A 16,777-nucleotide genomic window follows, 5' to 3' on the forward strand; every position below is an offset into this window, starting at 1 on the left:
TTCTAGGGTTAGTTTGAAAGAAGAAAACAGAGACAAACAGAAGTTCAGGAAGCCACTGGCTTTAATCCGGATAGAGTTGACATATTTGGGGGCAAGTGGGTGAGCTGTGCCTCTCTTTGTCTCTGCCGGCAGGGGTGGAACAGGGAGGGAGCCTCAACAGTCTCTCCTTAGATGTGTGGATAACAGGGAGGAGCTTGGAGAGGAGGGGCTCTGTGTGAATTTAGCCTGTTGCCACAGGGAAGCAGAAAGCAGACACAGGACACAGGGAGAGACACTAACCTCCGTCATCTGCACAGGCTGAACGATACTGTGCTGAAGTGAATATGTACAGAGGAGAGGGGAAAACAGGCTGGAGGGAAGAGAGGATCAGAGGGGCACAGCAGTCCTTTGAGAGTCAAGGGCATGTCCTCAGTTTCCCTCACCCTCTACTCTGGGGCTCCTGTCTCGAAGTGCTGCCCTCCCCCTGGCCTCTGCTTTACTTCTTCCCAATCTGTGCCATCAGCTGGGCGTTGGCAGCTGCCTTGGCTCGCAAATTCTTGGCCTTGTCAATGTTGAAGAGGATGTTCATGATGTTAGTGGGAACATCAAGGGACAGAGTGAACTTGGTGCCCCGGTCACTTTTGACCTTGTCCTGGTACAGCTTCCCCTTGTGCTGTGCTTGAGACTGGTATCTGTACCGGAGGCTTCCAGCTCCACTCCCACCCGCTGGGCCTGAGAAAGTTCTTTTGCTTTTGCCATGCTTTTGTTCCTCCTCTTCTTCTCCCAAGGAGTTTTGTGGGGGCAGGTGGTGGAAGCTGTTCTTGCTCAGCAAGGGCACATCCTCCAGCTTGTTCTTCTTGACCTCAGACAGGGCCATGTTGAGGCAGCTGAAGACTGATCCAGTGTTGTAGAACTTGCGGGAGAGGCTTGTCCCTGGGGACCCCAAGAGCAGCAGTAGGAGCAGCAGGAAGTAAGTGGGCATCAGCATTGCTCCCTGCAGCGGAAAAGAAGGACATGGAAATAGGTGTGAGAGGGACTTAGGTCTGAGAAGGACATGCAGTAGGGCCAATAGATGATTTCTAATGTTCTTCTGAGAGGCTTTCTCGAAGGTGATCCCCAGAACAGCAGCATCAGCATCACCTGGAAATCTGTTACAACTGCAAACCATTCTCAGGTCCTGCCTTAGAACTGGGGAATCATAATAAAAAGCTTGACTCTGTGTTTTAGCACAGTCTTCTGATTCATCTGGATGTGTACTGTGTCTGGAGGCTTGTGGATCTGAAGGCTTGTGTCTCCTGATTGAGCTGCTTTTCTGGAAAGTTCTGGAAACTCAGAAGGAGGAGAAAGTAGGTCACTGGGGAACAGGGGTGTTCCTAGGAAGTATATTATGCCTGGTTGTTTCCTGCTTGCTGTCTGAGTCCTCTCCATTGTGATGGAAGCTTCTATAGTCTGCCCTGTCATGATGTGCTGACATCTGGGACTGTGAGCCAAAATAAACCTTTTTCCCCCTAGTTTGCTCATGTCAGGAATTTTCTCACAGCAATGCAGAGCAGTTCACCTGCTGTTAGGTCTAATGGTCTCTACAATCTGAGAATTTGCTAGAATAGTATTTCTATCTTGTTTAATTCAGCTTTGCTACTGAGCCAAAAAGTGAATAACTGATGTACTAAGTAAGTGTGTGGCCGCCTTCCTGGTCTTCAGAATTTGTCATCTGTGCTCGGTCTCTACAATAATGGTAAAGTGGGCAGAAGCTGCCTCCTGCATACAAGAGCCGATCCCATCTCCACCCTGGTCTGTGGATGTATATCCCTCCCCCCGAGAAATAAAGACATGGGCTTAATTAACTTCATTATAGCTCCCCATCATTCATAAGAAAAATTGACGTGGAAATGGCTGGGGCTTATCAATGGCTGGGGTTTGTCTAAACACCTCACAGAGTAACCACGGCCATTTTGCACCCTTGACATGCTGATAACCAGCATGCGTGTTCTCGACCTGTTGTCAGAACACACTGTCCCCCGAGAGCATGCAGTGCATACAGTGCATACTTAGCGCAGGTTTCCCCTGCTTTCATCTGGGTGTGCTCCTGAACTTTACTTTGGGCTAACTATGAAACTTGGGTCATTATTTTCTAGTGCCAGCATTGGAAAATTCAAGAAATATTCTGTAAGTTAACAAACACCAGGATCCTGCTGAATACTCAGCAGTGAGGAAGGTTGCTTTGTCAGCTGCAGTCATGGTGCGCAGTGTCTCAGCTGCCATTGTTATGGTGCGCAGTGTCTCAGCTGCAGTTATGGTGCACAGTGGCAGGAAACATGTAATCAGAGGCCTGAACTCTAAATCACCTTAATGACCAATGTGACCTTGGCCATGCAGCTTCCCAGCTGATGAGTAGGAATGGACCCAAGGCCACCCCGAACTTCTTTAGGCTGTAAAAATGAGTCTTACTCTTTAGCTTAGGCTGGTCTGTAACTCAGTATGTAGCCCATGCTAGGCTCAGACTCCTGTTTCAGAGAACTAGGATACTATGTCCAAGCCATTCCCCACTCCCCAACTCAGACCCAACTCTTTCTCTGAAGAAACCTGAAAGTCCCACACGTATTCATCACACACACACAAACCCACACAGACACACATGAACACATATGCATCTATATAATTCATACAGGTACATTCATCCACATGCATGTATACATGCTGTCGAGGGGATACCAGGCACACACAGCCTTGACACAGTCCGAGTCCTTCCTACATCGCTAGGCTCCTCCTCCTCTGCCTAAAACTGCTGCAGCATAGTGGCAGGGACCACCTTAGATTTTTATACAAGAATCATAAATATTGCTGAAAACTCAATGTATTTTGTGTCTAAGTCCATCGTGAGACCAAATACACCAATACTGGCTGCTCCTTCAGTGTGAACTAAATCCTGAATTTACAAACCAGCACCCTTGATGGAACCACTTTGAACTCTATTTCTTTGGCATGTCTAGTTCTTCTGTGGTGTGTCAGCTTTTTTGTGATGCAGAGATTTTTTTTTGTCCCTGTGCTTCCTTGGGGGCTCTTGAGGTCCTTGGTAGCTGCTGATAGAGTCAATAGAGCCTTATATTAAGTCATATCCTCAATAAATATTTGTTATATAAACTGACATACAGATTAGCATTCAGGCACTTAGTGAAATTAATTTCCCCTAAGGCAGAACAACTTGTTTTCAAGTCTCTTTTTTGATGTATTTTCTCTGTGTATATATATGCTATTATGTATTACTGAGGAAAAAATACTTGATGAGGCACAGGGGTTTGTTGTTCTTATTCTGAAGTCATGCATGTATGTTTACATGAAAAAAGTTCTGCCAAAATTAATGTCTACAGTTTTCCCAGGAAAAACTTTAAAATTTTTCTCGCTATGGCCTGGCCTCCATGGAACCCCTGTTATGGATTTGTGTCCTGCTCATCTCAATTACACATGTAATTGACCCTGGGGCTGAGAGGCTAGATCCCTGTTTATCTATTTAAATCGTGTGTGTGTGTGTGTGTGTGTGTGTGAGAGAGAGAGAGAGAGAGAGAGAGAGAGACAGACACACACACACACACAGAGAGAGAGAGAGAGAGACAGACAGACAGACAGACAGACAGACAGACAGACACACACACACACACACACAGAGAGAGAGAGAGAGAGAGAGAGAGAGAGAGAGAGCGCGAGAGAGCGAGAGAGCAATTTTCTAAAGTATGTTATCTTCTTATTCTTTAAATCCTGTGTTTCTATCAGAGAAGAAAATCATGGCTAGGAGGCCAAGGACATCTGAATGAAGCCTCAGATGTGTCTGCAAGCAAATACCCTGTATGGGACTTCATTTGCAGACCCCAGGTCCTTGTGTGTGTATGAGAATGTGGGTGTTTGGGTTGACAAAGAGACACCAGCCTTGACGCTGATGGAAAGTGGTTACAAAGACAATTATCCAGAACACTGTGCATTACAGAGAAGTCTAACTCTAGCCCTGTATTATCTAAAATATAAGGCTTCTTGACCATTCTGGGTATTTTCACCATTAAAGTTATGGTTAGCAGTTGGGAGACAAGAGTCACATTTCTTGCCGGGCGGTGGTGGCGCACGCCTTTAATCCCAGCACTCGGGAGGCAGAGGCAGGCGGATCTCTGTGAGTTCGAGGCCAGCCTGGTCTACAAGATCTAGTTCCAGGACAGGCTCTAGAAACTACAGGGAAACCCTGTCTCGAAAAACCAAAAAAAAAAAAAAAGAGTCACATTTCTCTTCTGGGATTTTCTTATAATGGTTCATTTACATTTCCCTGAGGCTATGGAATCAAAGGAAAAATGCTTTTTGTCAGGTATAGATAGTGGCACTTGGCTCTAATCTCAGTACTGGGAGGTAGAGATGGGGAGGTCAGAGTTCAAGGCCATACTTGGCTATGTAGGGGGTAGCAGGCAACCCAAGACTATGTGTGACTCCGCTGAAACAAATAACCAATCAAAATAAAGAAAAACTACAAGAAAGGTGCCCATGTTCTCTAGGTAATGCATAGTTCTTGAACAAAGGTCTCCTGTTAACTTCTTCAGGACCATTTACCTCAACTGAAGCAACATCAAGTTTCAAGATGCCTCTGTTCCTCCCTATGGAAACATCAAGCCCCGGTCAGTTAGATTTAGGGGGTAAATTTGTGCACTTATTTTTAATCTTCAAATGGCTAAAGCTCCTTGGGGGTATTTTAGCAGGGCTACCCCATGGGACCTTTAAAGAGATACAATCACTTTAGACACCTGTAACAGAATCAAACTTCAACATGAGGCAGTGAAGGACCTGGCTAGACCGAGGGAAAAGCACAGGACAGAGAAATCGTGGATTCCACAGCTTCCCAAGTGTAGCAATAAAGACAGAGCTGGACCTCTGAGGCCCAGAGTGTCTGCAAACACAGATAAGAACATCAATGAAGAAATGAGCCAGCTAAAACCTTTTTGTGAATCCACGCTGCAGGACTTAGGGAACACTCAACATTTCAAATATAGGATGAAGCCTTTTGAAATATTTTGCTTTTGGAATAGTTTGTGTGGAACACTCTCCAACCTAGATCCAGACCTAAGCAATTCCCCTGAACATGAAAAGTGAGTCTTATGGATGGCAGTCTCTTCTCTTCCCCCAAAGGCAGAGGATACATTTGTCATTTTATAAAGCAGTAATGGGTGTATCTTAATTATTCCATTCCTAGAAGAGCCCCCACCCCCTTTACGCAGCTGTGTTTAGAAAAGGATAAGGCAAATGGAATTCTCAGGAAACCCGAACATAAAAGGTAGACATGAAACATTCCTCTATATGAGTCCTTGCTCTTTTGCTCTCACAGGTGATAGTCACTCAGCTACTGCACCCCAATTCCAACCCCCTCATAGTCCCAGCCTTGCAAGATGGAAATGATTCCAGCCTGGGAGAATTCTTTACCTTTTATGTTGTATTGGGTTAGTCTCTTAAGCTCTTGGGGTTTTTGTGGTAACTACCCCCCACCCGGGCAAGACAGGGAAGTGAAGGAGATGCCACAGGCACATATACAAGTGAATGACAGATCTATGGATCCTTGCTGCTCTGAGGCAGTGTGTAATACAGGACTCTAGCTTCTAAGCATTAGTATCCCCACCTAGTTGTGCACTGCCACCAAAGACTGCTTTTCGTATTCATAGTGGACTGTATTCAGAAGCAAGAGGTGTGTGTGTGTGTGTGTGTGTGTGTGTGTGTGTTTGTGTGTGTGGTCAGGACAAGCTGCACTGAATCTGCCACCTCTTCAAAGCAGGACTCTGTATACTAACAAAGGAATGGTCATTTTTGGCCCCTGAATAACTTCTCCTTGGAGTCTTTGTTACCCATTTCTGCTGATTTAAAACAATCCTGGGAATGGAGGTCAGCACTCCCTTCACGTGAGCTCCCACTAAGGGTCGGTATCAACTCTCTCAGCTGTCTAGCACCCAGCCCTAGATGAGAGAAAATTCATTTACACTTTCTAAGTCAGTCCCTAAGAACTGCCTTACCTGTCAGTGGACTTTGCTCCGGAGTGGAACTGCTCAGGGCGAGGGGCACAGCTCTAAGGACCCGGCAGGGCTGCTCCAGGCAGGTCTTCTGAACTTCTGACTGCTTGGGGTCGCAGCTTTGTCTTCTCTGGTATTGTTCGTAGGTGGGTTGTGATATTTCCTCTCTATGGAAACTGCTCCACTCCCTTGTGCACATATATATAAAAGTGACGGATCACAGGGTGGATCGTAATCCCAGACGTGGTGCCTACATTAGGGTGAGATTTCATTTAAAATACAACTAGAGCCAGCTGTCTACGTCACAGAGATGACAGGTACTCGGGAGACTGCAACCTCTCCTGCCTCTCCCTCCTTTAGTCACCTCCTTCTTCCCCTCCTGTCCAGGCAACTTGCTTCATTAATTAAATAACAAAAGAAGTCAAACAATAACAGAACCCAGACCTCAGGTAAGCGGAGAAGCAGTGTCTTTGGACAGGGTTTCATGACTGATATTAATTCTGGCTGATTCCAGCTTCTCTTACCTCTCCCTCCCGCTAACCCTCCCATTGGAAATCTGGGGCCAGAAACTGCTTTGCAAGCAGAGAAGGTGGTTTGGAGTTCATCTGTTGCCCTGTCCTTTCATGGGTTCTGTGAGTGTCAGCCGGCTGCTCACACAGCTCATTATCATTGTTTGTGTTGGTCAAATATTCCGGTGTCCAGAGCGTTTTCATAGGAAATCACTTAATTTTTACTAGTTTATGCATTCAGTATTTACTGGACACCTACTGTGCTCCTGGCATTTTTCAGATGCTGAAAATTAAGCTAAGGCTAGTCTAGAAAAGAATGAGAGGGAGAGGGAGAGGGAGAAGAAGAGGGAGAGGGAGAGGGAGAGGGAGAGGGAGAGGGAGAGGGAGAGGGAGAGGGAGAGAGAGAGAGAGAGAGAGAGAGAGAGAGAGAGAGAGAGGGTGTGTGTGTGTGTGTGTGTGTGAGAGAGAGAGAGAGAGAGAGAGAGAGAAGAGAGATCAGAAAACAGAACCTGATTACCAGGCAGCAAATGCCATTGTTCAGAAAGTTGCAGGACTGCCCACTGGGACTTTCCTGTGCTCTGTGAGAGGAAAGCAGACCTGTGCACCCAGGAGGGCAGTCATCTGGTGTGGACTGAGCTAAGGGAGAGAGTCAGCTGGGAAGGAGTCAGGCAGAAGGCAGCTAGGAGCTGGTCTACACTGAGAGGTGTTTGGAGACTTGTTTAAAGAGTAAACATTACTTAATATGTCTTAGGAGGGGGCTGGAGAGATGGCTCAGTGGTTTAGAGCATTTGACTACTCTTCCAGAGGTCCTGAGTTCAATTCCCAGCAACTACATGGTGGCTCACAACCATCTGTAATGGGATCAGATTCCTTCTTCTGGTGTATACATAAAGTACATGAATAATACATTTTTAAAAAATATGTCCTAGAAGACGTGGAGGGGAAGGATTCAAATAGGTGACCCCTAGTTCATAGATGATGAAACTGGGGCCATGAGAAAGAACTTATTGCTACCACCTAGACTCTGCATCACAGAATCAGGATGAGAACTAAGCACAATACTTTTTCTAATCCACCTTAGATCTTGTGTTGAGTAGATTTTAAAGGAGCCATGTGACTTGTTGAGTCTCCATGGTACGCCGGCAAAACCAAAGGCCAAGACCCAGATGACGGTTCCTTAGTTGAAATTCTTCTAGGTCAATGGTTTTCAACTTTCTTATTGCTGCAGCCCTTTAATATAGTTCCTCATGTTGTGGGAACCCCAACCATAAAATCGTTTTTACTGCTACTTCTTAACTGTAATTTTGCTGGGTTTTCTGAATGTCTTGGGTGGCCCCTGTAAAAGGGGTTTGAGAACCGCTGCTCTAGGTGATGACCTAGGTGTTCTTCTTAGATGATCACGACCTTTAGTGACCTCAGATATTTAGGGGAAAAGTAGAGAGGGATTCCAAGGCATCCAGTCTCGTCTAACATTCTAAGCTTTATAGAGACATGAAATTGAGGGCTGGAGTGTAGCTCAGTTATAAAGCAGGCCCTGGGTCCTACCCATCAGCACCACAAGTTCCAGAGAGGTTGGAAATTGGACCTCTTTTCCAAGTCCTTTCCCCAGAGATCTCTGGGCTGGGATTCTCAGAAGGTTAGAGATAAAATGCAACTAGATTTGTGCTTGATTCAAATCCACTAGAATTTGGGAATACGGGAAACACAGGGACAGCAGAGCAGGGTTCTCAGCCTTGGCTGCACTGACATTTGGGTCACACAATCCCTCGATGTGGCGGTCTTTATGGATCCCTGTAGGGTATTCAGCAGCCTGTTCTCCGTGATGACAGTACCACCTCTCCACATACTATTTGTGAAACCAAAATAGCACTGGGAGGCAAGACACTAAACCTTGGCTTCTCTTCTTATGAATTTGTCCAGCTTACTCTGGACTTCCCGGAGATTTTCCTCTCTTGAGGCCAGACCCCTGTGAGGACTCAGGCATCTTTGCATCTGTGGCTGTCTCTAAAACCCAGGGTTCCCTTGCTATAGAAAGCAAGTGTAAAAGTTTCTGTTGACCGATAGGAGTTGGCTTTCAAATTCACCACCAACAGAGTTCTGTATCTAATGACACATAGACCTGGTATCTTAGTTTGGGTTTTTATTGCTGTGAAGTGTAGGACACAGGGATGCTTGGGTGCCTTGGGGTCCTTCTCTACTTTTCCCTCTAAATATCTGAGGACACTGAGGGTCTTGATCATCTAAGAAGACCACCTAGGTCTTCACCCAGAGCAGCGGTTCTCAAACCCCTTTTACAGGGGCCACCCAAAACCTTCAGAAAACACAGAAACAGCAAAGTTACAGTTAAGAAGTAGCAATACAAACAATTTTATGGTCCCACAACATGAGGATGGGTGGGAGACAGATAGATACGCCATGTAGAGAGAACTTGGGCATAAAGTTTATTTTAGTGAGTACTGGGAGGGGTATAAAGGTAAGGAGGTATGGAAAGGGGAGGGAGAAAGAGAGAGAGAAGGGGGCAGAGAAAAAAGAAAGAGGAAGGGGGAAGGGGAGAGGCAGAGACTGAGAATGACAGAGATGGAGATGGAGAGACGACAAGAGATCTGCTTGCCTCAGCAGAAAGGGGAAATTGGGAGTGGGTGGGGCTTGTCTCTTAAAGGGACAGGGTACCCAGTTAACAAGGCAGGTCAGCAGTTGTATTATTACAGCGCCTAAGACATATTTTTTTAAAAAAGACTTATTTATTCATGTCCTTTCTGTATACACTAGAAGAAGGAATCTGATCCCACTACAGATGGCTGTGAGCCACCCTGTGGTTGCTGGGAATTGAACTCAGGACCTCTGGAAGGAGCATCGGAGGTGGGCACCTCAGCCTTAATCCTCCAGAATGAAAACTACCAGACCCTATAATTGGTCAGTAATTTGGATCTCAAAAATATAGAACAGTCTATACTCAAGTTAGAGACCTCTTTATATTCCATGGCTGAGGTTGCCTTACAGAATTGGAAGAGATCTGTACCTCCTCTTCATACAACAAGGAGGCCTGTGTGCTGCCCTGGGTGAAGAATGCTGTTTCTATGTCAATCACTCCAGGGTAATTAGAGATTCAATGGTCTTGTTAAAAAAAAAAAAAACAAAAACAAACAGATTAACGACTGTAAACAGAACACTCACACTGGAAGCTGAATGGTTGAAAACTTGTTCTACTGGTCTCCTTGGTTAGCCACTTTCCTTTTGGCTCTGGCAGCCCCCCTAATGAGCTTGCTTCTAGAACTTTCTCTCAGCCCCTGCCTCATCAAGAGATTAATGGCTTTTGTTCAAAAACAGGTCAATAGTGTTCAATTATTGAGGTCCCAATATCAACCCCCTTGAACCTCTGGACAGAAAAGACCCATGCTCCACCCAGGAACAGACCATCCAAAGGAAATTCCTAATGTTCTAACTACTGTAAATAGGATCACTTGATGTCCTTCAGCCCAGCACACAACCATCCCCTTTTCACCAGGGTATCCTTAGACAAATATCAGCTAACCAGGGGTCCTGAACCCTAGAATCTCCTCTGCTATTATAAAAACCCCACCCCAACTGTGCTCAGGGCTCTTCAATTGTGCCAATATGTTGGACACATGGAGAGTCTGAGTTCATGAACTTACGTATGAATAAAAGCTTTTTGCTTTTATTCAATTAAAGCTCAGTCTCCTTGTTAGTTTTTAGGGGACTATGAGGATCTGGGTATAACATGAAGAGACACCATGACCATGGCAACTCCTATAAAAGAAAACATATAATTTGGGGGGGCTCGCTTACAGTTTCAGAGGTTCAGTCTATTATCATCACGGCGGAGAGCATGGTGGCTGCAGGCAGACATGGTGCTGGAGCTGAGAGTTCTGCATCCTGACTCGGAGGCAACATGAAGCCAACTGTCAGTCACACTGAGGAAAGCTGGAACAAAAGGGACCTCAAAGCCTGCCCCTACAGTGACACACTTCCTCCAAAAAGGCCACGCCTCCTACTGGTGCCACCCCCTTTGGGGGCCATATTCTTTTAAATCACCACACCGGGGGAGCATGGCAGTTGTAGTTTAGGTATACACTTTTGTTAAGGATGGAAACCTCGATAAGTAATCATTTGCTTTACAGCTTGAAGGACATCCCTGAACAACACAAGGATGATTAGTGGGGAAAGCTCCCCAGGTATCACTTAGGCATGAAGTGGTGGTTTCCTCTCCCACCCTCTGCTGAAGCCTTCCCCAGACTTGCTGCTGATCTTGCAGATCTCTCTGGCCTTTGTGAGCCATTAGGATCTTTTACGAGTTCAGCAACAACATTTAGAATGCTGTTTAAGGGCGTAAATTACTCTGTGGAGACTATGTGGAGGGCTGGGGTGAGAAGAGAAGAGAAAGCTACCCACTCTCACGTATGAGCAGAAATGGCTTATATTTATTACGTTCATTTTCCAGTATGCTCAAAGTGCTTAGATTAACAATGTAACTACTAAAATCCAAGCTTGTCAGTAGAGAAAAGGGAACAAGACATTAGGGAGCTATAAGAAAGTTTCACAGATATAGAAGAATTTTACCTTGGAGCCAGGTCGGTGAAGCTTCCATTTCTGCCTCTTCCCAGACCAAGACATAATATTTTAGCATAAGGCGATTAAGAAAAGGCCTTAAAAAAGCTCTCTATCCCCATTGTTATTTACCTGTCTCATTTTTCCCCCCACAACATTTTGAGGCTCTGTTATGAGTGCATGCCCCTTGCTGATTACCTCTCCTTACCAATTGACAGTTTTGCCATTATACAATTTTCTTCATCTTTGGTAACATCTAAATTCCCCTTTCTCTTTCCCTTCTCAACATCCCCCCTCTTCTCTTGGGGCAGAGTCTTATTATTACAGCTCAGTCTCCTCTTGAACACTCAGTCCTCGTCTCTATCTCCAGACTTCTGAGACTACAAGTGCGCGCGGCCACCACAGCTCACTTGAAAACTCTTTTTTCTTCAAATTCATTTTGACTGACCTTTTTTTTTTACGTTGAGCATCAAATTCAGCACTCCATGAATGATGTAGTGTTTCCCTGATCATCTTGGGCTACAGTGTGAGACTCTGTCTCAGAAAAAAACAGAACTAAAACAAAATAAAATCTTGTCTGCTGGGGCTGCCTTACTGAGGAAAACACGCCTAGAAAGAGGAGGAAACATAAGAAGCACCTGGTGTGGAGCTCCGGTTCCTTCTCCGTGGGTATGAAGTCCCTGGATGCTATAAAATCATCTTCAGCTGTGCATGAACTGTGGTCTTGTGTGCTGACTCTTCCATGATCCTCTAGTAACAACAGGAGGGAAAACAAAGAAAGTGGTACGAGCTCCACGATTTGAGATGACTGGGAAACCATTCCAATAAATACATTTGAATTTTGAAGTCTCCCTTTCTCCCTCCCTCCCTCCCTCCCTCCCTCCCTCCCTCCCTCCCTCCCTCCCTCCCGTCTGTCCGTCCGTCTGTCTTTTTATCTATTGATCTATTTATTTGGTCTATCATCTACAGTTTCATTTTTACTTGTCAAAATTCGGCCACTTAAAATTGCATTGTCACCCATCATTTCTTTTGGGCTGCACCTTTCCAGATAAATAGTGTATTTGGGGTGGTCATAAAACTGCCGAAATGCTCTGCTTTGGAATCAGACAGGCTGACTGCTTTATCAAACCCTGCGGTGGTGAACATGGATGATCTCTTGCTGGTTACCTGGACTCTTTATATCTTGGATTCTCTTGGAAAACGAAAGCCACTGCCCCCGTGGGTCCTGTTCCTGAAAGACTTAAAGGAGATGACAGCGTTAGGAGTAGCACAGGATCTCACCCGGCATGGACTCCTTTCTTCCTTCCCTTCTGACAGCCAAAATTAAAAAGTCCGTCAACTAAAGCAAACAGAGTACCCACAAGTTCTCTCCACTCTTTACACCCTTCCTGGCTGTGAACATAGAGACCATGGCTTTCTTTTGTTCTCATTTACATTTCTTCGGATTAAAGATATGGTCCTTTTCAGACAACCTTGTCAGCAGAGCAAAAATTTTCTGAAATGATTTTGCTAAGGATTTGGAAATGCTCATTTAATATTTTCTCTAGTTATGTGTATTCTCTGGATTTATTCTAAAAATCAAAATGAGTATAAGGTATTCTTGCTTATGCTCAGAAATCTTCGTGTTAAAGATCATGGTTAAAGGTGGTAAATCCAGGGACTGGGGAGACAGCCCAGTTGGCAAAATGCTTGATTTGCAAGCAGTTAGAACCTGAGGTCACTATTCAGGTTCTAATATACAAACATATAAACAGGCAACAACAACAACAAACACCGAAACCAAGGAAGGGTAGAATGCCTTGTAATCCCAATGCTGGGGAGGCAGAGGAAGGTGGATTGTGACGATGTTGCTAGCTACCCTACTCAGCCAGTTGCAGATCACTGACGAATGCTGTCACAAAAAATAAAACTCCTGGGTGGCACTTTTACTTGGGTCACCCAGGCATAGGGTGGAACAACAGTCTATTCTTGCCTATGTGGTCACTTCTTTGGAGAGATGTGTCCAGTTATCTTCTTTTCTAGCTCACTTGAGTCTTGAGTTGAATAGAACCTCCCACCTGTTGTCTTGTTTAAAAAATGTGGGTGCAGCTGAGGAGAGATGAAGTTTCCTTTGGCTCCCACAACACATGTGTACCTCACACACATGTAACCTCCTCCTAAGCTGGTAAAAGTTAAAGTGGCCTTATAAGGTGTGACTTATTCATTTATTGTGAGTGCTAGAAATAGAGCCCAGGTCCTTATCCCTGCTAGTCAAGTTCTCTACAATTGAGCCACATCCAAAGCTTCACAGATGTGCTTTTTCTAAAGCTCAGGAAGCAAGAGACTGGCGATGGCTGTGTGATCCTGAGGAACAATGCTGGGGCTTGAGGTGAGGCTGGGACACTGGTGGCTTTTTGCTGTGACAAGTACATCTTTTCTTGCCAGCTCCTTTTAATATTTCTGCCTCATCCTTTCTCCTTCATGCAGCTTCTTCTTTCTACCCACTTCTCACCCAATGTATGTTTTTAGTTGGTTGTGTAAAGGAAGCCTCTGGTTTTGACACTGACTTTTATCAAACCTCTCTTTTAGCCCCTTGTGCTCTCTTTTAATTCTTGAGGATTTAAGAGCTGAAGCCAGGTAAATGTTGATTTATCTAAATGTCCCATCTATTTCTTGAGTAACTGACAATAGACCAGGTTAACCCAGGACATAGAGATAATGATCACAAACTTGTCAAGTGCTGAGTGGTAGTGGCTCATGCTGTAATCTCAGCACTTTGGAGGCTAAGAAAGGGAGACTACAAGTTTGAGGCCATCCTGGGCTACAGAGTGCATACTGCTCCTAAAATAAATAGGTATGTCCTGCCGTGAGGAAAGCAGCACAAGTACTTTAATAACACCAAAAGATTGTTTACAAGAATGCAAAGGAACAGACCTTTGCTCTGTAAACCATCTCTCAAGAAAGAATACTATATGGCCATGGGGTAATTAATTCCCTTATTTCATAACTATGGTAAATAAAATGAATTGTCTTTCATACAAAGAATATTGATCTTTTGATCATTGGGAACAATATGGAAACTAGTTTCATTATGGAAGCAGAATTTTTTAACATTCTAAACGTTGTTTCCAAAAAAGTTAAATTAGTAGCTAGAAAGATGGCTCAGTAGTTAAAGGCATTGGTTGCTCTTGCCAGGGAGCAGAATTTGGTCCTCAGCACTCATATGAGGAAGCTCACAACCTCTTGTGTCTCCAGATCCTGAAGATTGGGCTCCCTCTTTTGGTCACCATGGAGATTGCATACACAAGATGAACATACAAAAGCGGGCACAACATAAACGCACAGATAAAGCTTAAATCCTGTCTCGAAAAACCAAAACCAAAACTTAAAAAATATAAATGAATTCTAGAGTAGTACTAAGGGAGCAGGCCTTAGGGAGGTGTTCTCCCACCCATGGGAATCCTAAATTGAGGGAGCAAGCCTTAGGAAGGTGTTCTCCCACCCATGGGAATCCTAAATTGAGGGAGCAAGCCTTAGGAAGGTGTTCTCCCCGCCCATGGGAATCCTAAATTGAGGGAGCAAGCCTTAGGAAGGTGTTCTCCCCGCCCATGGGAATCCTAAATTGAGGGAGCAAGCCTTAGGAAGGTGTTCTCCCCGCCCATGGGAATCCTAAATTGAGGTCTCAAACCTACTTCTGCAGTGAATGGAGAAACATTAGGAATTCCTGCAAAGTCTGGCAAGGAGCATTTGTTGTCAGTAGTATCTTTGGCAGACACAGTACTTCGCTTTGTTATATTTTTCTATTGCAAGTGCATCAAACTCTGGCACTTTCATCTAGGGTAAAAAGTTGTAGATAACAGGATAATGAAAAATGTGAAACTTTGGATTTCAGCATGTTAGGTAGGTACCTTTCATTCAGAATATGGTGTGTGCCTAAGCAGGCAAGCGGTTTGATATCAGTAAACCTGAGCTTGATTTGATGTGGCTAAGATGATGAAGTACGCCAAATTAAAAACATTAAAGAATATTTTTTGTTTGCAGAAGACAGAAGTAGGCTTTTAAAATAGCATGACCCCATTTGATGTAAGTATTTTTAAAGAATGTTTTTGATGGCTATAAGATGGCTTATAGTGAAAAAAGGTACCCATGGCCAAGACTGGTGACTGGGCGTGGTTCCCCAGACCCACACGATGGAAGGACAGAACCAGCTTCCAAGAGATGTTCTCTGACATCCACATGTAGGGCATGAAACACACACACACACACACACACACACACTAAAAATCCCTAACGTGCCCTTAAAGTGGTGGGAAGGAACCTAGGTCTCAGGCTTGCTAAGAAACCGTGTCAGTGAGGGTGGAGGTTCAGCTTCCAGTCACTGGTTTCTATCTTCTGAGTTTAAAGTTCACTTTATATAGATTTTTTTTTTTGAGACAGGGTTTCTCTGTGGCTTTGGAGCCTGTCCTGGAACTAGCTCTTGTAGACCAGGCTGGTCTCGAACTCACAGAGATCCGCCTGCCTCTGCCTCCCGAGTGCTGAGATTAAAGGCATGCGCCACCACCGCCCGGCCTCTATGTAGCTTTGAAGCCTGTCCTGGAACTCATTCTGTAGACCAGGCTAGCCTCAAACTCACAGAGATCCACTTGCCTCTGCCTCCCAAGTCCTGGGCTTAAAGGTATGTGCCACCACTGCCCGGCTCATAGGATTGTTTTAATAAAAAAGAATCACCAAGGAGCAGAATTGTTAGTTTTGAACCAATTAGATTTACCCCCACTCTCCATTTTCTCTTCCTGGAAATGAGCAGCCGTCGGGGGAGATGGGAGCTTCAGGCTTCTGTGAAACATTTCTAGGAGAGAATGATTTGGGAGCGGATTTAAGAGGAGACAGACAGGGCAGAGTTTCAGGCTGCTTTCCACACAGTCAATAGCATTCCGGCTTTTCTCTGTTTTGTATAATCGGATTTTGCACAAAATTGTGTTTGGAACACAGCTTTGATTACTAAATTAAGTTGAATAACATAAACCCAAGCCAAACCCAAATAAACAACTCCTCCAGCCACAATTTTGAAAATAGTATGGCTGAAAGAACATTGGAGCAATGCAGGAGAAATATGGTGCTTGTATATGTATATTTGTATGTATGTTTGTGTATGTATTTCTGTATGTACGTGTGCGTATGTCTTGTGTGTATGTGTGTGCCTGTGTATATGCATGTAGGTTTATGTCTCTCTCTCTCTCTCTGTGTGTGCATGTAGGTGTATGTCTGTGTGAGTGTGTGTGTATGTAAGACCCTTACTTGGCTCTCACATGTGGTATTTATTCATCACAACTTGGGAAAGGAGGCAGTTCATCTGAATCTTATGTCTGTGTGGATATGCTTAAGCAAGCTTGCTCTGTGATATGTGGGCTGGGGTAAAACTAATAAAAATTACATGTTCACAGTAATCACATCTTATACTGAACAGATATTCTGTAGGGATTTTAAATGTTTCTGAACTTTGAATAAACTTTTCTAGAATCATCAAACATTTCCTCCTACTATCTACGTCAATCTTTTTTTCAAAAGAGGAAACTGAGATCCAGGTGTGTTAAAAACTTAGGATCATACATGGGTGTGCTAGATCTCAGGCCCTGGACACAGCTATGTCCTGTGGCTTTGTCTTTTGCAGCAGCAGCTGACCATGAGGGAGGAACTGAGCCTTGCCATGAGAGTGAGTGA

General features: G+C 44.6%; 1 protein-coding gene across 1 annotated transcript; it reads right to left on the reverse strand.

Annotated features, from left to right (window-relative positions):
* Nucleotides 1-475: 475 nt before the first annotated feature.
* Nucleotides 476-967, reverse strand: Ucn3 (urocortin 3). The gene has a single exon (XM_038332458.1). It carries the CDS (start codon nucleotides 965-967, stop codon nucleotides 476-478), a length of 492 nt encoding a protein of 163 aa, XP_038188386.1.
* Between the last annotated feature and the right edge of the window lie 15,810 nt (nucleotides 968-16,777).

This window comes from Arvicola amphibius, chromosome 6, assembly GCF_903992535.2.
Source record: "Arvicola amphibius chromosome 6, mArvAmp1.2, whole genome shotgun sequence".
NCBI classification, from domain to species: domain Eukaryota; kingdom Metazoa; phylum Chordata; class Mammalia; order Rodentia; family Cricetidae; genus Arvicola; species Arvicola amphibius.